The sequence below is a fragment of the Anopheles maculipalpis genome, chromosome 2RL (genome assembly GCF_943734695.1).
Source record: "Anopheles maculipalpis chromosome 2RL, idAnoMacuDA_375_x, whole genome shotgun sequence".
Taxonomy (NCBI): Eukaryota; Metazoa; Arthropoda; class Insecta; order Diptera; family Culicidae; genus Anopheles; species Anopheles maculipalpis.
In genome coordinates, this window is record NC_064871.1 from 30,502,700 (window position 1) to 30,525,293 (window position 22,594).

At 41.4% G+C, this 22,594-nt stretch overlaps 1 protein-coding gene across 6 annotated transcripts in view; it reads right to left on the reverse strand.

Annotated features, from left to right (window-relative positions):
- Positions 1 to 22,594, reverse strand: part of LOC126557414 (polypyrimidine tract-binding protein 2) — a 202,731-nt gene that overhangs the window by 135,249 nt on the left and 44,888 nt on the right. For 4 of the 6 annotated variants that reach the window (XM_050213185.1, XM_050213187.1, XM_050213184.1 and 1 more), the window contains exons 2-3: positions 20,706 to 20,801; positions 3,710 to 3,730 (exon numbers count right to left, since the gene is read on the reverse strand). In XM_050213185.1, coding sequence (XP_050069142.1) covers positions 3,710 to 3,730; positions 20,706 to 20,792 — 108 coding nt within the window. In that variant the 5' untranslated portion in view covers positions 20,793 to 20,801. The remainder of the gene's footprint in view (positions 1 to 3,709; positions 3,731 to 20,705; positions 20,802 to 22,594) is intronic. The other 2 variants (XM_050213188.1, XM_050213186.1) reach the window with 1 other exon arrangement.

Here is a 22,594-nt window from a genome sequence, read left to right on the forward strand (position 1 = left end):
TTTAACATCTCAAATGGGGTTTACCTTCCATGCCCGGGTTTCTCCGTCGTGCGCAAATGTTTGAATTGTGATATTGCCTTTTCTGCTTGAACGGCACCAAACACAGACATTCATACAGGCGCGTTGGCAAACGAAAAAGGTTTACATTCTTCAATCTTCTGACGGATATACATCGATACCGGCGTTGGATGATTTCCCGGGTTCTGGCAATAGCTCCTTCCGTTGAACGGGGCAAATAGCATGTAATGTAGCACCTCCATCCTTGCTGTACCAATGGTGACTGTGGGAATGTTGCCTGCTAAAGGAATCAATTTTTCTTACTGTCTTCTCCTAAGTGCAAACATACAGACAGTGTGCTGCAAGTGGGATTTTGCCCTTCGCCTACCAACAACGGACACAGATGATCGATAGGAAATGGATTGATTTTGTAATATTTGCAATTGCCATATCGTCGACAGATCAAGCACTAAGCTCACTTACACCAGCTGTTTCATGACGTCCAGTGTTGTAATTGTAAACCTTCTTCGAGCCTTCACTGCATAGAAACAGTAGGAATAGGAACAGGCACAGTATAACAAAATGGACCTCTAAAAATCTTTCATTCTTCAAGATGCACAAGATATTTTTTTCCTTTGGCTTAAAAGGTCAAGCTTAAAAGATATCAATGTACCAGACCGGCGGCGCGACTCCCTCCTATACTACCGGAATCAAAAGCAATCATAAATAGCAATATCTGTTCCTTAATACGGGGAGCTATCTAAAGCACCGACAATTAATCAACATCAATAATTATCTCTGAGAAACAGCACAGCACACAACCCATCATACGTAGTTCCTTGTCAATTGTTAAAACTAAACATTGAAACTAGCTTCTATAAATGAAGACTAGGGACAAAAGGCTATGCCTAAGCCATCTTCATGCCCCAAATTTCAACTTCCGCACATTCATTCATCAAATATAGTACCTCCGAAGCATATTTAATCGATTTCAACCAAGCAAAACACTAGTCTAACAAGCCCAAGAAGCATGCAATTCTAGGACATGTGTTCAGACAAATGGGTTTTCCCAAAGTAACACTACAATGATAGGCTTACACCAAGCGCGAGTAAAGTACAAAGATGTATTCCTTATTCTACAATTCAGATTTCCTTTACTCACACTGTCTGTGCACCGTCTACTCCTTTTAATGCCCTCGAACGACAATGCCATGTAGTAGATGCACAACGCTAGAGAAATAGTTAAATAGATATGAACCAATATTTACCCTTCATTTCAAACATCACTTTCTAATGCGATTCGTTCCTTCTGCTTCATAAAACGAATGCCTATCAACAACAGCCCCAAAGCAACGATTGGGAAACACAGTCGCCCCCTCCTAGTGCTCGGGGAAAATCGAATCCGAAACCATATTTCTATTCAATCGGTTTACAAAGCGCGTCAAAGAAAATGATACGGCAATGAGCAAACAGCACGGAACGGAACGACGATAAAATCAGCATAAGAATCTTGAAATCCCGTCCCGTCTGGATGAATCCCCTAACTAAGCACGGGACCGCTTGAGAATGCACAGTCACAGACTGGGTTTCCATTTTCCGAAAACCCGCCCACCGAGCACACTAAGCTCCCGAGTTAAGCGACCAGGTAAGAAGCTAATTTGTTTTGTTATTATAAGAGGATTTGCTCGTCCGAAACCCGTAAACCGTCTATTTCTGGCGAAGAAATTTTGGGTTTCGTTTAGCACTGGTAAAGGGTTCGGTGCGTGTGTGTGTAGTTGAAGGATGCGTTCGACTTTTTGAAGGTGAAATGTGTATGTGTTTGTAACCTAATTTCAATTATTCTCAAATAGAGAGAATTTTCCGATTTTACGGAAAGAAATGGTAGAACATTATTCTTTTGACTACGGAGAACAAAATGAACATTCGCTCAACGTAGAAAGTAATCGATCCTCTAGGAAAGTAGAGTAACTTCATATCACAACTCACACTACACACAAGCCACTCGCAGCCCAACTGATTATAGTACTGCTCCTGTCAAATAGTGTAAATGACGCACAGTGAAGCTTTTCACTTCCCAGAAGCGACCGCCCCAGCTAGAGCTTGTGCTATCATTATACGTTTCATTAATCAAAAGTTCAGTCTGTGTGGGTGGGGTTTTTTTTATTGCAATCTCTCCTTACACTAAAGCACTGCCATGAATAAATATTGCTGCAAGTGGTTGTGGACTATTACTGCAGTGGAAGTAACAGAAAACAGTGGGACAGGTTAGGTTCGCTGTGAAAAGAATAATGAAGCTTCATGCTGTGTTGCGAAAGTTCAGACTGCAGCGGCCAAGTTGAAGGGGAGCAAAAAGAAGCAGACTCTTTTAATTTTCTATTATCGGAAGAACTGTGTTTCTACTTTTAACATATTTTATGTCGTTTCTTTATACAAAGAAAATGAAAAAACAATTTTTAACAATAAAAACCTATTTAAATAAATCAACTCTTTTGACGAAACAATAAATCAACCTATAATTTAACAATTATTTGACACAAATATTGCTTTCATTCATGTTCAATTAATTGAAGAGAATGCGTTCTGCGTTACGCTAATAGCAGTTACCAACAAGTGGAGTCGCTCGTACAATCATTCCACGCTCAACTTTGTCCCATTCCGCTGTCGCGTGCTTTCTTGTTTGACGTGCCTCGGTATGGGTTGACAGAAAAAAATAATTTCTCATTCTAATTGATATGGAAACGCTTTGCGTTTCCGTCTGTCACGCCGGACAACCATCATCTTGACGTTTATTCAAAGCAGATACTTCATGCTCATTTGTTTTATTTTACTTAAAAGCTACTGTACTTTTGTAAATCATTAGTTGTATAAACAATTCATTATTTGTTTTTTTTTATTTATCTAGCATAAAACGTTTGATTTCGAAAAACAATTACAGAACTCTCCGACAGGATTCTTTTCACGGCCGACCAGCACCAATCGAAACAATTCAACAAACAAACAAACGCCTTTCAAATTGTTTCGCACATTCACGAGCAAAACTTCCCTTCAAAAGCATTCCGGTAGTGTCGCTGGAAGGTTTGATACACAGTTTCAACCCTTAACAAATCACCCCCGCGTATTTGCTTTCTTAAACACGCACCAGTAAAGGGCAACTGTTGCAGTACACCACCACGTCAAGAAATCAATTTCGTTCATAAATAAAACATGACGCGCTGGCGCATCGCCGCTCGCTAACTAACGCACCACCGAAACTTTTGGCGTAGCGGCAAATTTGAATGAGAATCCGTGGCCACGGCACGTGCAAATCATGGCTGCCGCCATCCACCAAGCAAAATGCTACAGCCGTGGGACTTAATCGACCCATAGGACGAAGGTTCGCTTATTTGAATATTTCCCTCGTTTAACAATTTGTGTCTTGGAATTTCTTTTTCTAAGCGTATAAAGCTCGATTGACGGGATTTTCTGGAACCGTTGGATTAGAAAACATCTCCTTACTAACAAGATGGATGGTAGAAAAAAAGGCAGCAAACATCAAGAACGTGGCTGAAAAAAAAACGTTTAATTTCTAATCGTTTGATTGGTAAAGAATTAGAGCTACGCATCTCTCACCAAAACACACATTTGAACAACATTTTTAGAACAATTCACGAAGAATACAAATCATTTTTACCACTCTGAAAAACTCTCATTAAATCCTGGTCATTATTCTTACCTCGAAAAGATTAAGGCCCCGCTAAAACGAGATAGACATAAAGAAAATGGTAAAACACAAAACTTTCACTTGTGGCGTGGCGTGTAGTTGAGGAAAACTACTATGAAAACAGGAATCGTGGTAGAGACGATAACACGAAAGAAGGTTTTACGCTACGATCAGACACAGTAGTTGAAGTGTACTAGAGATACTAAGTAGAAGAGAAGATTGCAGGAAGATCACTCTGACAGGCCGAGCAGTTCTTTATAGGTGAGAATAGAGAGAAGATAGAGAAAAGAGTTTAGAGTTTAAGAAGATTAAGCATTTGCTGTAGGTGAAAAATGTACAAATAAATCGGAAGTTTTAACAGCAAAACTGAAAAAAGTGCATTGCCATAACTGTTCATTGGACTTGTACCGGGAATCTACAATATAAATCGTACACATTATTTTGATGTACGCCACCTATTTTTTGGTTTGATTCTCTTAATTGAGTGTCATTGATAAAGAAGAAAGATAAAATTTACCCGACTCTCACATCCGCCTAGATTAATGTGTAGCAATCGAAAACGACACATGAACATCAGTTTACAAAATGGTGGCCAGTTTTTCAATCGAATATTGTACCCTGCCACTTCACGTTTGCCAAAAGCTAATGGGAAATAATTATTAATCAACAGTTTTCCCGGTGTAGCGTAACATACGCGGCACATTGCACGGATGCCAATCGTTGCAAATATCGAATGCACGTGAAACGTATTGGAAAATCAGATGACATTCCCCGTTACGAGGTTTTCATTCAGTTTACAAATGACGAACCATAGTTTAACAATGATGGCACGCACTAATTTTCAGCACCGGTAACCATTATCGATTGTCCGTGGTGGAAAGTTAATGGAGAGGCGAGTGTCATTTGCAATCGGAATTCAGTGTGTATGATGTTTCCCTTGAATGGACGACAATAGATACGAGCGTGTGCATACAAGCGCATGAAAGAATACTAACCATAAAACGTAGAGTGATTTTTCCTATTTATCCTATTGCATACCTTTACGGGATTGTCTCTTTGCAAAGGGACCTGATCAGGGACCTGATGATTATGCTCATAGCGTTCACTAACCCTCAATGTGTTCCAAGAATATAAGCTTCCTAATCGCGGGTTGATTATTTCCAAATTAGTCGTAGTATTACCACCACGATGCTACACCGAATCTCACCGCCAGATATCCTTCCCGTTTCGTTAGATGCGGGTCAACAGTGTGTTGTATGTACACAACAACTGGATCTACATTTCATTTGATCACTACCAGGGCTCAAGAGGACTTGCCTTTTCATGAATTTCGTGAGCATTTAGTACAAAGCCATGGTTTGCCTTGCCCTCATTGGTCCTCCGCGCCATTCACGAGTGGAGTTGCAAAAAGTTGTTTGATCACCATTAGCCACTAATGCAGCAGCAAGTCCTACGGGAGCAGTGGGGTTAGGTGACGACGGACAAACCAAAGGCAACATCAGCAAATGCACACAACCCACATACACACACACACAAAACGGCACGAGCCCTTCACTCCATTCGCTAGCAATGATGCGTTACAAACTAATGATAATGATATCAAAATCCTGGACCCGGTTAGTTCACGCCCAAACTCGGGAGCATCCATCGGCCCGAATACTGCAGAATCGAGCAGCTATTGTGAAGCGATGTTTTTGTGAAGCATTTCGATATGCATTAGCAGCGCACAACACAAAAAAAAACGGAAACGGGAGCGAGAACGCTGGGCGATATTCGCGTTTCTGCAGAAATACTATTTCGAAATCCAACATTCATCCATCCAACGGTACAAATCAATGTGCTGAAAATCGGCAAATCATCCAGCCGTAAGCCTCGGGGGGCTCCTTGGTCCACAATACAATCGCCGGTCCCGAAGCCGAACAGGGGGGGGGGGGGGGGGGGGTAAAGAAACAGCTTTTCCGCCCAGCATGTGGTAGTGCAAAGACTCACACACCGAACGGTAAGCAACATTTGTCCGCGAGCAATGCTGGACACTAAATCCCTATCGAATGTAACCTTCGAATGGTCGGAAAGATCTGCACAACTCGACAACAATTTCTGTCCCTTTGTCTGAATGCCAACGCCACTAGCAACTATTATCCTGATGTTTCATCTACCTAGGAACTCCCGGATGTTCGCGTTCGAATGGGAGATGCAGGATAATTTTAGCATCAGCTTACAAAATAGCTACCCAAACTCTTCTGCTGCAAAGCCGCTAGCACCTAGCTTTCCGCTAACATAGCGTGGTTCGCTATGTTACACGGCAAGCCCTATTCGCTCACCCAAATGGACCCCTGCTATAGCCTATCATTATGTACACACACACCCACCGAAGCGGCTCAATCGTTCGAGGGTCCATTTCCGCTTTGGGGGACACCAGCGTTTTACAAAAACCCTAAAGAACGATGGCTAGATCCTGTACCTGCCCGGTAAAACCTCCCGGCGGCAGGGTTGGTGTGTCTCTCATTAAAAGCGTATCCCGCGGTGTTCGTCAACGGTAAGGGATGGGTATTGTAAATATGTAGCATTGATACCAACTGGATGCAAGAGCAAAACGATATAACCACGAACGCCACAGCGAAACGTGTCCACATTTATCGATCAATCTTTTCGTATCTGCGACAACTTGGACAAGAAGAGATTACCAGCCGGTGTAAGCAAGTTTCAAATGACGCAAAAAAAAGATAAATAATTTTTTTTTTTAAATAGATTATGTATTATTCAAACTTTCATAGAGTATGCACAAAAATACTCCGCTATGATTAACGTCCTGCACAGATGGAGACGCCTAGTACTTCATGATGGAACAGGAAGTGGAAACTTACGACTACGAAATAAACTGATATAAGTAATAAATCAAAATTTTTCAGCGCACTAATTGAGAAACTACAAAGCAGCTTCCTAAAGATAAATAGCTATGGAGAAAGGGTGACAGTTCAATCGCTTTGTGGAGATGTACATTACAGAGAATAAAGAGTGTAGAAGAAAACATCTGGAAAAGATAGAGCTAAAATAGATTACCGATACTAGAAAGTGATAGTATTATAGTGTTGCACAGCAGAACAAGAGAAACATAAAAATGCTTCTGCCCTTAACAAAATGATCAGGCAAGAGTTTTTGACTGTGTTATAACACAAACAGAAAACATTTCAATGACTAGTTTCTTGTTGCTGTTATCTGCGCTGCTGTTGGAGAGTAGTGATATTGAAAATTGAATTTCAAAAGCTTCATGTAAAGAAGTGTAAAACATGCACGAGTAAGAATATCTAATCAATATAGTTTACCAGTGTTATCAATCGAGTACGAGCATTTCATCTCTCTCCGGAAGTTCTTACCTATTGTACAAAGAAAAGATAAAGAATGAATTGAAATATTAGTAAGTATTCGCAAGAATTATGAAATTTGTTACTTAGACTTAAAACTTTTGCGATAAAATTGAAACATGATAAATTGGAAGAACAGGAATTGGATGATTGAATTGTGCCATTTTTATAAGGTAGCAATGACACTGTTTTCTAATCATGTTTCTCAACTGTTGCCACGCAAAAGCATCCCAAACTAACCATTCACTCCTATACGAGCACCCGAACGTCGCTTTTAATGCTAATTGAATTCCAGAAATGTAACGTTTACCCATGTATCACGACGGCCCATGGCTTTGTTATCGAACAAAACAAACAAAAACACACACTTCGGCTAGCTATACAGCAACGACTCATACACAGCCTCCACATGTTGTGTGTTGATTTCCAGAATATGCCACAGCGAGAAGATAAGCAGCTGTTTTGATGCGGGGGTCTGAGAACACATCAAAAAACAATTGGAACATCTTGCAATAACTTTACTTTTTAGACTCAACATGGAGCGCGAAAAAAAATCCTTTTATGAATCAGCAAACGACATCCGATATAGAATTGTTGTGTGATGAATTAAAAAAATTGGTTTATTCATTAACCGATCAACCAAACGTAATCCACCAACACCAGGGGAACCTCTGAAATAACTGTGAAAATGGCCAGCTGTTCACGCACGCTCCAATTGGTCATTTATCAAGACTAGTGAGCTCACAACGTACAAGCTACTAGCTACCACAAAACTCTGCGAGCAAATCCTGTCAAAAATGACTGTCGTGACCAAAATTTATGCAAAATCTCGATACTGAACTTTTTTTATCAACCGTTGTATCCACTCTGCAGCTCTACTGGGCGAAATATCAATTTGTGGACCAAAAGCACCAACACACACCTTCTCATACGGAGAGCGTCAAACTTGCGGATATGCTAACATTCCCGTGAACATTAAAAACGCCCCTGGATGTGCGCGGATTCTGATTTTCGCCGAGTCCTGCTTCTCCCGCTCGCACATGTTGTGCTACACACAGGACGCTGCGCGTGTCCGGTTGTGGGCAAATGGTTTTTGGGTGCCGCTGTTACGTTGCGACCGTTCTACACCCTTCTAATGGGAATGAATATTTATCAGAAATGCTTTACCGCGGACCGTCAGAGCACGAACAACAGCTCGATGTATCTAGAAGCGGTATCTTCCTAGAGATGACATGCAGTGCAGGGGGAGAACGAGATTGGGCACGGGTTGTTGTAAGCGTTGAATAGTCACAATGCCGTATTGTGTGGGAATTGCAACATCCGGACACTGTGCGACTAGCGAACGGCATACATTACTACACCAAACACAACCTTTGATCCTTCCAGCCCATGTCATGCTTTTTTCCCCCTAGGAAAGGCCGCGGTTTTGATGGAAAGCTTGCATTAGTTTATAAATCGGGAAGGGAAACAAACTTGTTTTCTACAATGCATTGGAAGTTTTTCTTTTGCATCTTAATTACGGAACTGGATTCATTTAGTTCAAGAAGTGATTTAATGAAAAAATAAGAGTAATACAATAGCATTAGTACAGCTCAAAAATAACATTGCTTTTTCATACTTAGAATTATTAGCAAATGCATTATTTGGACACTAAACTAATGGTTTAAGCCTAGTAGTTACATCATCGGCTTGACTTAGCACTCCAACGATAAAGCTTACCAAGTAATGGATGAAAAAATGCCTGCCTAACTGCCGGGCGGCCCGGTGATCTAGGTGACAGCAGCATCGATTTTCATACGGCTGGACCGGGGTTCATACCCCATCCGGACCGTACCCCCGTAGTAAGGACTGACTATCCAACTACGTGGTATAGACAAGTCTAGTAAGCCATTCAATGGCCGGCATAACCTAGCAAGGTCGTTAAACCAAGAAGAATGAGATAATGTCCCTAAAATCATCAATTGATTTGCAGAACAGTAGCAAAGAGTCCCCTTGTTCTTGATACGGTATTGTCAAACATTTTCAGCCGGCGACAGTATCCGGTGAGGATTTGATCTAAGGAAAGCATAAACCCTTTTGTTGATGAAACTCCCAAAGCAGAGCCGGTTGCAACCGCACACTTACATTCTGATGAATCGTTAAGGTTTTTAATATTCTTTTATTTTTGCCGAAACGAGTCAACGTCTCCTGTTTCGTCATCCGGTTTGGTTGGGTCTCGGGTCGAGGATAAAATTCGTGATGAAATGGTAGTTGGTGGGATAGCTCCACTCACCATTAAACGTACAAAAACGCACGAACCGGATAACTATTATTTCCGGAGGCACATACGAGCACACATATACACAAACCGAGCAAGAACAGACAATCAGACTGGCATATGCGCCGTCGTTGATGGTCACGATGGTACAGACGCTCAGGACAAACAGGCGAGCTGATCAGAGCGTAGCAAAACGAGAGTTGATATAAATCTGGATACACGAATGTGCCCGAGAGCGTTAGGAAATATCATGAAAAATTTATAACATATTTAGGTAGTTTTATGGCACTGTTGTCGCACGCCGCACCCGTCCCATCACCCCGCTTGCCCTACTCAAACCGGAAGGTAACACAGAAAAAGGAAAAGCATCTATTCTACAGTCGGCAAACTAGAAGACAAAACTCGGCATTCTTCCATTTCCGAAGGAATGTGTTTCACAGAAAAGTGGTAAAACCTGAACAATGCTGCCTCGTGCTGTCTACTCGAAACGGGAAATTGGCGTGTGTACAGGTACGCTGCAGCTTCCCTTCCGTATATGCCGGCTCCACCAATGGAAAAGACAAGGGCGGCTGAAGAAAAACAGGCTTACCCATGCTCCATACTTTTATGTCATAAACATTATATTAAGGTGAAAAAATGATACAACACGGAAGAGCATGTCCGTCCGTCTCGACACTCGGTGACATTCGATTCACACAGGTTTAAGCGTACGTTTTCCTTCGCTACCAGGGATGGTCTTCCTCACAGGAACACTCCAAAATACTCTGACGCCTTTGTGGCAATAAGAAGAACAGGGACACAAAAGAATTGTTGGAGAGAAATATAAAACGCAAAATAGAAGAAAGGACCCAATGGAAGCAAGGGCATTAAATATGTTATGTGAAATCTTACTGATACACACACACACACACACACGTATCGTTACATCTTGGAGCTGTTTAGGCGTAATGCCTTATTGAACACACTGATGTCGTACAGGGTCGCCAGTAAGCACTGCTGGGAATGGCATCAAATTTGCACCACTGGACATGTAACGAAACATTCAAGGCACCTGATATTCCACCACGTGAAAAAATCATTCAGCGATGAAAAAAATATTTTCAAAACGTTCAAGACCTCTTTGTTTTGTGTTCAGAATTAGACTGTACACAATATGATGGTTCTCGTATTCCGAAACGTTGCTTGATATGCTCTTCAACCATCTTAACTGCTGCAGTAGTAATCTGCGAATCCGCAACACACCCGATGGAAATTTCATTGCCCTGTATGTATTTAATTTTTTGTCAAGCAATATTTGCACTTTCTCAATCAAATCGAGGATCCTTATGAGCCGATTACAACACAAAAACATTCATTTTAAAAATGATTGACGATTGATATATTGAAAGGACAACTCATTTTCCCATCCACACGATAATCATTCCATGCTCATAGTACATAACATCATCTCCTAGATCCACGACCTGGATCATCTTCTAGGGTGTTATAAGAATATGAGGCCGACACGCTTTGTTGGACACAGTACATGGCAATGGCAAGTTTCCGAACGAGGCTTACCTGAGAACAACCAGCTGAGATTATGTGATCCCCTCTCCACCCTTCCCGCAACTTGAACTGTTTGTTTGTCTGATGTGTGAAGGGTCCGAGTTAAGCTGTGGTCAAGTATCGGGACAGACAAATCGGTGTGAAGAGACAAAGAGACCACACCTAGAGGTCCGATGCAGACGGAAACGGACCACGGCTTTGCATCATGAGCAGAAATTCTTTCATGGACTCCATAATGATTGACAATGAAGCTTCTCGGTACACCCAGGATAAGGTGTCTGCCCACAATGAAGACCCTTGCAATCGACAGGATTTTGCCTTTGGATGAAGGAACACAAAGGAACAAAACAACCGAGCTCACTCAGGGGAAAGTGTCGTTTCATGATTACTCAATAGTTTCTAAAACTAAAATTAAAGGACTAATTTTTGAGAACCATCCAATCCTGAGGGCTGGACTTACTGAGTGTTATCGAGAATAAACTAAGATGCAATTTCTGGACAGTTTTCTCCATTGCTGCATAGCTTTTTTTCGTAAGAACGGCCTGGCCGTATAGCTTGACTATTGAATACCACGTAGTGAGGTTAGCCAATCCTCAATACGGGGAGGAAGGTCCGGATGAGATATGAACCCCGTTCCTACCGTTTGAAGACCGGCGACGATGTCGCCTACACTACCGAGACGCCCAATGCATTGCTGCATAGTACTAATCTCTCATATTCTTCGGTGACCTGTAAGTGTTTATTTATCTTTTGATGCTGAACTGATTATAATCAATATCCTGATGTTTCTCACAATAAATTGACTTAGTTTTGTTTACCACTATTAAATCAGATTACTTTGCCGAGTACTAGACCAGTTCAGCACGTGGACTATTTGAAGGCGCAAAGCCCAGTTCTTGCAATAGTTTTAAGTGATCATTCCTATGTTTATGACGTACTGCACAGTTAAAAAATTGACCAGGGATGGTAAACATTTTATCTTTAGCAATACGGCCAGGCCGTGAATACAAAAAAGAGCTAAATCTTCATGGTTGAGTTTAAACCAGCTGTTTTTCCACCTCAAATTATATGCTGACGTAAGCGAAGAACTAAAACTAGGTAGAATCGATTGAAGCATCCATCGTCAAGTATGAGCTGGGTAAGCTGATCCATTCGTACTGCGGATGAAAGCATTTTCTTCAAGCTATGCATCCCCGGACGGTAGGCTTCAAACTTCAAACGAGCACTACTGCTCCACAACTCATTGCAGGGCAATGCGAGATGGCCTACAACAGCATCATTCCACCACTCATCGCACCCAGCCAACAGGTTCGAAACACGCGTTTTGCATGAATCACAGAACTGTGCACGTTAATTACTGCCGGGCCACAGTGAAGCTATGTGAAGAAGGATGGGGATTTTTCTTCAGCTTTGCAAAACTACTTTTTTTCGCTTCTTCTTTTTCACTGTGGCTGGGTGGATAAATGATAACTAACCTACGTGTTCCGGGCACGTGTGCAATCATTCGAAAAGGCAAAATGAGGAGAGCACCGAAAAAAAAACTATAGAAAGAGAGAAAAAAAACCAAACATTTTTACCCTTCCGGCTACTATCTTAGCCACTCTACCCGGCACTTTGCACGGTAATTAGTTTGTAGTTTACGCATGAAAAGATCGGATAAATCTTTCGCTACCAGGGCCACCACCACCGGCCATACGAAGGGCAGAACACGGAGTAGCTCAGAAATCAGTCGGCAAACACCCTCCTCTTTGCAACAGGAAATCGGAACCTACCCTACCGGTGAAGGATCGACCCACATGTACATAATGCACCATAAAGCTTCAAAGGCCACCTACCCGGCCACAGGAGTGTGTTTGTGTGTGTGTGTCTGTGAGTGGTATGATGAGCTTTTCTCGACTCTTTTTTATCGTGATGTTACTGCCAACACCCGGAGATTTGAAGCGTTTCTGACACGTAAAACCATCTTTTGCTGTGTGGTTCCGTGTTGCTGATTTACCCTTTTCTGCCAAGACCTTGCCACATTCGTGCCAACATGCATGCGAATGTGAACTATTTCCTCGTGTTTTTCTTTCGCTGCTAAATGCAATTATCTCCCGTTTGATATGTAGCTTAGGATCGGAGGAAGAAAAATGCAGCTTCAAGTGCAAGGTTCAGTGGGTTTTTCCTTTTTTTCCTACCGATGCCAGTTGCAGTAACAGATTGCATGTCTTCACGGTTGGAATCCTGCTAGCCATGAGCATACAGATGGTTAAATCTGTTGAATATGAGAGAGAGACCATCTGCGGCAGAAATTCGGTAACGGAACGGTTACCTGGCGCAATTACAGAGCTCTCGCTATGCGTTAATTTAGGTTGAGGTTGTTTCTGTTTCTGACATACAAAATTAAAAGTTCAAAGCAGCTACAGCTTGCATTTAAAGAGAAAGAATTCTACTGCTTTTATACTCTCGAAGAATTAATATTTTCATCAACTTTCTAAGAACTTTCTCAACCAAAGCAAAAACCCCTCCGGAAAGCGAGATACACACGTGTATTGTTTTACGATTAATAAAATTGTCTCCAGTTTTATGACCCAACCTGTCTGGCAGATTGGGGATCAATTGTGATCCCCCAACAACGCACCAACGTTGTCAAAAGACTTTCCAATCCATCTTGCACACGAATCGAAAATTACCGTGAAAAATGGCTAAAGCGCATAAAAGCCGATCCGTGCATGTTACAGCAATTGGATTTGTGCCCCCGGACGGTCGCTAGCCGTAAAACTTCAACATACAAAACCTGCACCCACGAAGGCTTACGGGAAAATGTAACGTATATGCTCTGCCGCCCCCTATCTTTTGTAAACGAATCTTCTGCGCTGCGATAAGGCGCCAACAACGACAACAAACATCACGATAATACCACAAATGATGGTTTTATTTTATTTCATTCCTCGAAAGGATCAATTTCCCTTTCCCTTTTACACTGGCACGCTGAGCTGCGTTTGCCCGCCTGCTGGTGTAGCTGCTGTCACCTGCAATAATCTGTCAAACGATTGGTTTCGAGCGAAATGTAGCGAAGGAAAACATGATGCGCCCACCCCGCCTCCAGTCTTTCGCGGGCGAACCGTTTGCCGATTTTCCACCACTGATTGTGGATGATATTCACGGATGGTACCGTAATCCGGCTTCGGCTACCGGGGAGCCTCTTGCTCAACTACAAAATAGGAAGATGGAAATCTTTTCCTCCCTTAAACACATACACAAAGAAACCTGAACCTGGGATCCTTCTGTTACACTCCACTCCAACCAGCAATGGCTTCATGAACCGTCGTTTTGCTGATTTTCTAACGAAGCACACGACAGTCAGTCGGCTGGCTCTCGGCCGTGATGTCAATCCAATTCATATTTAATTGATTGGAAGTAATTTCTGATGTATGGATTGACTCGATTAGCTTAGAGCTCTTTACCACATTTTACTTCAGATGTGTACCTTCTTTTTCGGATCCTTTTAAGTGTTTGATTTTTCTTCCCGTTTTGTAGGTAGTATATTTACTCGCTTTACTGTTTTAATCTCGCAGCTAGAAAGGTTTCTTAAATGTAAAGAATTTGTATATTACATTGTTATATTGCACAACGCTTGGGTTCACCTGTCCCGGTTGCGATCCATTTGACCTGATCTTTACAGTTTTATCAATACAATTTTACAAAAATTTTGCAACTTTGTGCTTAATGATCAATCAGCCCAACGCTTGGAACCTGTGAAACACTTGGTATGCCTGTTTAAATACTTTTTAATTGGCGTAAAATATACTCAAACATGTTTCAAAATCCAACAACGCATTAGCATCAGTAGCTTATTTTCCGCAATGGCAGGAATTAAGACGTTAGAGAAATGGAAAACATTTTTCATGTTATCTTATTCTGTGGCCGGTGTGACCTAATAGGACGTTAAAATGAGAAGAAGAAGAACCAAACTAATATAATTCTAGGGAAATAAAAAAAACAGTTGTGTTCATGTGTATATAAAATTCTACAGATAATTCACACAACACTAAACAATTATAATATACACGCCTTTGAACCGTTCTGGCGTTTTGACCACATAAACACCCGCATGACAAAAATGATCTAGAGCTCTTCGGGTCAAACGTTGCGAAACATACTGCTGGAAAATCAATTAAATTTTGCACTACGACCTCGCAGCACAGTACTCGACGAAACGAATAACCGTGTCGCGTCCGTTATCACCTGTGGAGCAAGCCGCAGACAACCGACGACCATCATCACTTCTGAGTTGGGTTCGCTGTTTGCACGAATCACTCCACGCTACGGCCAAAACGCTTATGAGCTACTAAACCTACTAGTGGCACGATTATGCTCTCCACCAGCTAGCCCCATCGCACAACCCACCCCACCCAAGGTGCTCGAGGTCGAAAGGTGTAGAATATTCGAGCGTTCATTCAATTTTACGCCATTTTGAACTCATTTTCTTTTGTCACACCGAAAGATGAAAGGAATTTGGCACGGCTAGTCGTGTGATAAGTAAGCCGGGATATAGTGGGAAAGGCCATTATGTGGCCCCCGTGTTCCTCCACTGCCCAGGGTTGGTGGTACTTTAGAACGACAGCAGTTCGGAGATTGTTCGCTTTTGATTCGCTCCGACTCGCCAGACCTTAACGGACGACCTGCTGAGGACAATAAAGCAACGCACAATTATTTGCTTCCTTTGCTTGCTTGCTACCGTGCCGCCGAGAGAAAAACCGGACACGAAATGATGAAGGTACCATGGGCGAAGCAAAATGGGGTGGCAAATCCAACCCATCGTTCTGTTTGCTTATCACGCAGTCTTCTCACGTAACCAGACCACGTGTGTGAGGGTACGTAAAAGACCGTCACAGCCTGGACGCTTTCTCTACCAGCGCTACCGTTTTGACAAAGCGCGATCGGAGGGATTTATATCACCGGTGCGGAAAAATGTGAACAATGCTCCAAAAGCACAACACTCCGGCGGTACGCGTTCATTCGCTTTGAGATTGTCTCCATGCATCAGCTTCCGGCAGGGAAGCTTCTAAGCTGCCGGGACACACGCACGAGACAAACGCTCTGAAGTGCCATAACCTTTAACAAATAGATACAAAATGAGTTTCTACACTTTTACTTCTCCCCCGACCAGACCTAAACAACCAGTCACGATTCACTGTCACTGAGATAAAAAAAAAGCAGACCAATCTATAAACACCAAAGAAATACCCGTCGCTTAGACGCACCCGAAAAGGCTTGAGGATCATTCACATAAATATTTGAACGATATAGGGTTCAAATTTATGAACTTTCGTTGTTATGCGTTGGTGCGTACCTGCGTAGCTGGTCGAAACGTGATAGGCACGGCAGACATGATTTCCACCGGTTGACTCACACTAGCAGGACTTTGAAGATATGGTGGTATGGTTTAAAATGTACCTACATTATAGAGAAGGAACGAATGACGCGGAAGAGGACTCACAACAACAAATACGAAACCTAACTGCATGGCGTGATACACCTGATGGCAAGGTGTTATCGGTGCTTAGGCAGCTAAGCAGTAAACATTCAATTGTTTCAATGGCATGGAATTTTTTGCTACATTTCTTAACAATCCCAACGGAATGGAGACGCATGGTTGTCTGCTAAGGTGTAGGAAAAGATACAAAAAACCCTCATGCCTTTTTTAAATGTCATCGAAAACAATCAATCATTTTTTTTTAATTTTTAATTTTTAATTTTAAACAATTTTTAAAATAAAAGCATTATCAAATTAGTAACAAGTATTACAGGAGTTTCATGAATTTTACTATGTTTTCCTTAGAAAATGTTCTTCAAAGATTAGTTGTCTATCAAAGATCTATCAAAGATTAGTGGTTTTTGTTATTGGTAAACTATAAGAGTACCCCTACAACAGCTGGCTCTTCTGCGAGACCGTGGTGGGTTGAATCTTCAATTTCCGTCGTTTAAAGCACCTGCCCTTCTATGCAATCGCAACGTGACACATAGGGAAAGCTTGTGTTTTCGAGCAAAATTCATCTCGGACCTAAGCCAATCTCGCTTACCATTAAATTATTCATGTTTAAAAATTGTGGTCTAGCACCTGGCAACTCTTCCAACCAAATATCGAACAGCAACATCATCCAAAACACTGATAGCAACGAAACGATTCTAAAGTTGCGTTGGAAACTCCTTCCATACCGTGGAAAAGGGTTTGGAAAAACATCAGATGCAGGAGGCTTTCTTCCGAGCAAATATCATGTCTGTTCCTGCTCATAAACGACAAAATTAACACATGCAGTTCACTTATATAACACTCAAAGAATACCGTCTCCGAAGTGCGCGTACTGTCCTTTGGATGAGACTTTGGAGCATAAATTCGCCTCATGTCCTAGGGTCACTCCGGCATGGATGATGATGCAGCAAGCAATAAAAACCGTAATTCCCAGTGTGATACTTAGCTTCAACGATTTGCATGTTCCTATTCTAGACGGAATAAGATCAGCGCATAGACCAATAGTTTTAAGGATTTTTGCAAATTATATCATCCTGTTGTTTCGCGGAGGTTTCGGATGATAATTCGCTGCGTTATAGTTACCAAGTGTAGTCGTCGTGTTTTGTGTTTAAAGTGCAAGAGAGATTTATTATCTAAATTTGCCCTATTTATAATTTTCTGAGTGTCACTCATGCCAGTGACAATCATTCACTACTCACTTCAGTGAACTCACTATTCACTTAACGAATTGCTCTTCGTCAAGTTTCTGTCTCACCGTTATGCGTGAACACATCCACATCGCTGGAAACAACGATGCTGTGATTGATGTAAATGTACTGAATTGTTATTTGTTATTATGTTATTGCTGTAATATTTATAACACACACAAACACACACGAAGTTAACGTTTACAAAAAAAAGAAAAGGTAAATGACAATAATTCATAATTAATTATAGCTGAAAATAAATAAAAATTAAAATATTGATTAATAATACCGTCTCGTAAAAATTTACCATGCATTTTAATAACTTTAAAACATCTTAAATTGCTTGAAGCAAAGTATCTGTTACAATTTACATGTAAAGGTGTCAAAAAAATATCATAACCTCAACGGATTAGGATTAATAGTGCAATCTGTGAGGACCCCAACTACGTGGTATAAATGAGTCTCGTTAAGTCATTACGTATGAACTAGCCGGTCGTAAAGGCAGGAACAAGTGCGATCAGTTAACTTGTATAAAAGTATGTCCTTTGATGACTGAAATTCACATTGTTCTTCATTCAAACAGACAAACTAAACAAGTATCCATACAAGTTAGGACTCTATCTTAAGACCTAGTTTGGTTGACAACATTTGCTCAATGTTTTGATGCTCTAGACTTGTAATCAGAATTGGTTGTTGAAATCCCATCAAATTCATTAATTTATTGTAAGGCCAACACGAAGAAAATTAAGAGACGATTGAACACTGTTTTGCTATGTAAAATAGTGCTCGTACATGAAGCAAAATTATTACTATTAAAATAACCTTATCTGTAATGCGCTTTAAATCCTTTTGCAGTGTATAATCCAACGAGTCAAAATAGTTATTCAATGTAAGGTGATTGGTTTTTGCCTTCATTAATTTAAGGACTGCAAGATGCTTCTACTAAGGGCGGCTCGGTGGTGTAGGCGACATCGGCGCCGGTCTTCAAACAGGGTTCATATACCATCCAGACCGTCCTCTCGTATTGAGGACTGACTAACCTCAGTACGTGGTATTCATAAGTCAAGCAATACGGCCAGGCCGTTCTTACGAAAAAAATATGCTTCTACTATTTGACGGATTTCAATTATAAAAATAATTGTATTTGAATGCATTTATTGCATTTGCATCCCAATTCATCAACTAATTATTATTTCAAAGACTCTTGAACTCTTAAATCGAACGACCAATATTTCTGGTGTATTCGAATACTAGCATCCGAAGTTTCTAGAGTTCAATGATCAAACGACGGAGCCGTTGTCGTAGTCCATTACGGTTTGACTCGCCTAAACTGACCAATTTTAATTTTGGCTCGTGAAAAGTTCAACTAAAAACATGGCAACTATGCAAACGTCACCCTTTAATCTAAAATTATTGACATCTTTACATACATACATGATACCTCTTAAACTTATCATACTGTGATATACATTGGCAACTGAACTAAAGCAATTTCATCGTTCTACAGCACATTTGCCACACTCACATACAAGCCACACGATCACAAGATATCCTAATCCACTAGCGGCAGCAAAATCAATCATCCACGATACGATCCTCCATCAGCCAGGAACCATAAGACAAGGCCCAACCATTGATCCAAACCACACACCTTTTCCATCCCTTTCATCGACAACGGTCTGGTATGGAAAAAGTTTAGCGAAAATTGATGTTATCAAGCATGCGGCAAACTCGTCTACTCCTCTCTCTTCTTTCCACCATCTCGCGCAAAAGGTCGCGAAATTGTTTACTAAATTGAATATGTAAATCGTTCAATCTCTACACCGAAGCCACAACACCTGGCATGGGTGTGTCTGTGTGTGTGTGTGTGTTTAAGTTAGTTTATTTTATTTTTGTTCTGGTTCAATCATTTTGTGTATCATCCATCGATGGTTTATACTTCGGAGGCCTTACCAATTCGCGCGATGTGAGTAAAATTGATTTTTTCCAATCCACTCAATACCGACTCTACTGCATCGTGGCATAGAAAAAAAACCTCGCCAAACTTATATCATCGCTTCGTGGTGAGTGCAATCGAATCAGCACAGGTGTATCTATTTTGCATGGAAATAGATCGCTAAACGTGTGCGCTAAAATCTACACAATGTATCGTTGCGATGTGGGCAAGTAAAGGGCCGTTTTATCCTGCTTCGGTACCGCGACTGGAATTGTTTATGAAAAGCAACGTGGACGATGGCATTATGACACCCAACAGCGAAAACAGAGTGTATAAGGCCTTCTTTAACAGCAATGAAGGATTAATGGAACCAAAAATAGTTCTCCCAACCCTAATGTTTGTGTCGTTTAGACCCCTAGGGGCACACACGGCTGATGGTCTAATGAAAAGCCTGCATCAACACGTGCCAGATTTGCCGCTTCAATCTTAGGGTTATGGGTGGGAGACTTACAGAAGCGCCAATCTAATTGATCACCCATCAGTGATTAGATCTACTGCTGCTGCTGTTCTTCTGCAATGGACGGACGTCTTCAGCGCACGGCCCTCAGGGGGCGACTGCGTATTATGTTCGGAAAACAGGGATTTGCTTCATCACAGAAGGAAACTAATTATTACTCTGCATGCTCCATCCTTCTGCTTATGGTCTGGATCCTTTAACTGACTAAGGACTACCGTTGGATATGGCTGCCAGAGTGAAGTAGATATCTCAGCGTATGGACTGACCCATACTCGCTTTCAGTCTCGCTCCCTTTACTGAAGTCCATGCTCTTGTACTCTATCTTCAACCACACCAACGGTTCACCAGGTAGGAGGAATGATCTCCACCATCTCCACCTTAATCTCGATGTTTTGCTTCCAGTCGTACAACGTCCATCATGTTGTGGCACTAACTGTACACCCCCGGTGTGCCATGTTCGATAAGCCCTCGTACCAAGGATAGCCTATGCCACCGTTCCCGTTTTTCACTTTGCGCCCTTTCTTTGCATTTCCTCAGCTACTACAAACCAAACCACAAAAGCTTCTAAAATGCATCGCTACGAAACCAAAACCTGTTAACTTTCGCCGGAGCGTAAATTTCGTGTACTCACTTAAAAGCGAGCGAACGGCAGCGAAGGGAGAATTTTCCTTTCATAAAAGGGTTCTTACCTTAACTCCGATGTGCACCGGAGGGAAATCTGCGTGCAGTGCTGGTGGAAGTAGTGGCAATGGTAATGGAAGGGGGCAGGACATCATGGCCTCTACCTACAACGAGAAGAACGAACATGTTTCAATGATGTAAAATTGTAATGATTTGGCTTTTAATGCAAAACGAGATAGTCTTTCAATTTTATACCACATCTTAAACAGTTTTCAAAAGTTTAAAGTCTTACAATTAATTGTTTTGTTTACTACTAAGCAAGACGGCACATTGCCGTATAGTCGTGAAAAAAATACAACTCGTGAAGGAGTATTCATAATTAATTATTTGAATATTTTCACATGAGTCGAACAGTAAAGCATCACCTTCATGCATACACTTAATTGGATATCAGATTTACCGAGCAAGAGAAACATATTTCGACGACCTGTTTTGCACATTGATGGGTGCATCTTGAGAAATAATGGAAGGAGCAATCTTTCCCATGCTCTTGCTCTCCCCAAAACTACCAACACATTTTCAGACACATCAGCAGCACAAACTACTGACGTCAATACTATTTCGCCGAAGTTGTCGAATTTAATGAACGTCGTATACATTATCGTGCACTACTAGCGAAGTTGATTAATTGAAAGCAACTCCCGGAAGGCAGTGCACCATACCGACTGTGTTCATTAACAATGGGAGGTAAGTTGTGATTCACGTTTTACGCGCACACTGGACTCCACCATAAATGCGTTTGATTTTTGTCAAGTGCAAACTGCACGTTATGGGTCACGATTCGGTACAGTTTAGGCATTTGAGACAAGTACAAACGCATCCTAAATGGTCTTTGTTTGCTGCCGTTCAATTTACCCGTGTCCTGACGCTTGGACATTCGTGTCATTATCACTATTGTTGTGTGTGGACGAGGTTAGGCCAGTCACTGTAACTGTATGCAGTCTTTGATCTTTCTGGAACGGTCTAATTGACGTGAGAGTGCTACTTCACACAGCCACAGGTCAAGTAATCAGTAATCAGACAGGCAATGAGGATGCTCCAAATTTGAACATTGATCAGCGATAGTTTTGCTCATATAAAAGAACACATTAATTAAAAGCTCTCGTACAATTTTCGAATGGTAATTAGTTGTAATTGCATTTCCCTGACAGACCAACGAATTTTAAGTATTTTTCATTGTGTGTTTTATATTAGTGACTAGCTTGTTTTCAGGCCTAATGATTTGTATCATGTATTATCATATAAATACTGACATTAATTCAAACAAACCATTTAACAAACTTGTTGCGAGCAACGGATCAGTCAAATTATCGCTAGGCGCCTAATGCGCATTGCCGTAAGAGAGCGCTAAAATCGTTCATGATGTCTCCGGGCACGAATCTAGGAATCGGAGTGGATGCCTACGATAAAAAGCATGAGGAGATAGGGCAAAGGACCTCTTAGCGAACAACAGTGAGAAGAAACAGGAGATTTTTTAACGTACGTACGCATTAACGCACTCAACATATTAATAAACCACACAACGATTCGATCCGCGCTTCTCCTAAAGGACCACATAACTGAAACAAGTAAAGTGAAACGGTTTGTGTGAAATAAATGTCAGAGATCGATTGCTACAATACCTGTTTTTGTGTTCGCCAGCTACAAGAGCAGCAAGAAGAGCAAACCGCAGGGCGCAGCTCTTGTTGCAGGACGCACCAATACTAATTTTTTGCTAGAAGTTGTGCTAGACGCGTTTTTGTGGTTACAAATTTAATTAAGGTCCTACCAAATTAAGGACGTTGATCGTTCAAATTGCCAAACATAAATAAAATTTGACTTTTACAGAAAGGGATTTATAATTTTCATTTGTAACAGACATTCAAAATAATTCATCAACTGATCTTTAATTGGAAAT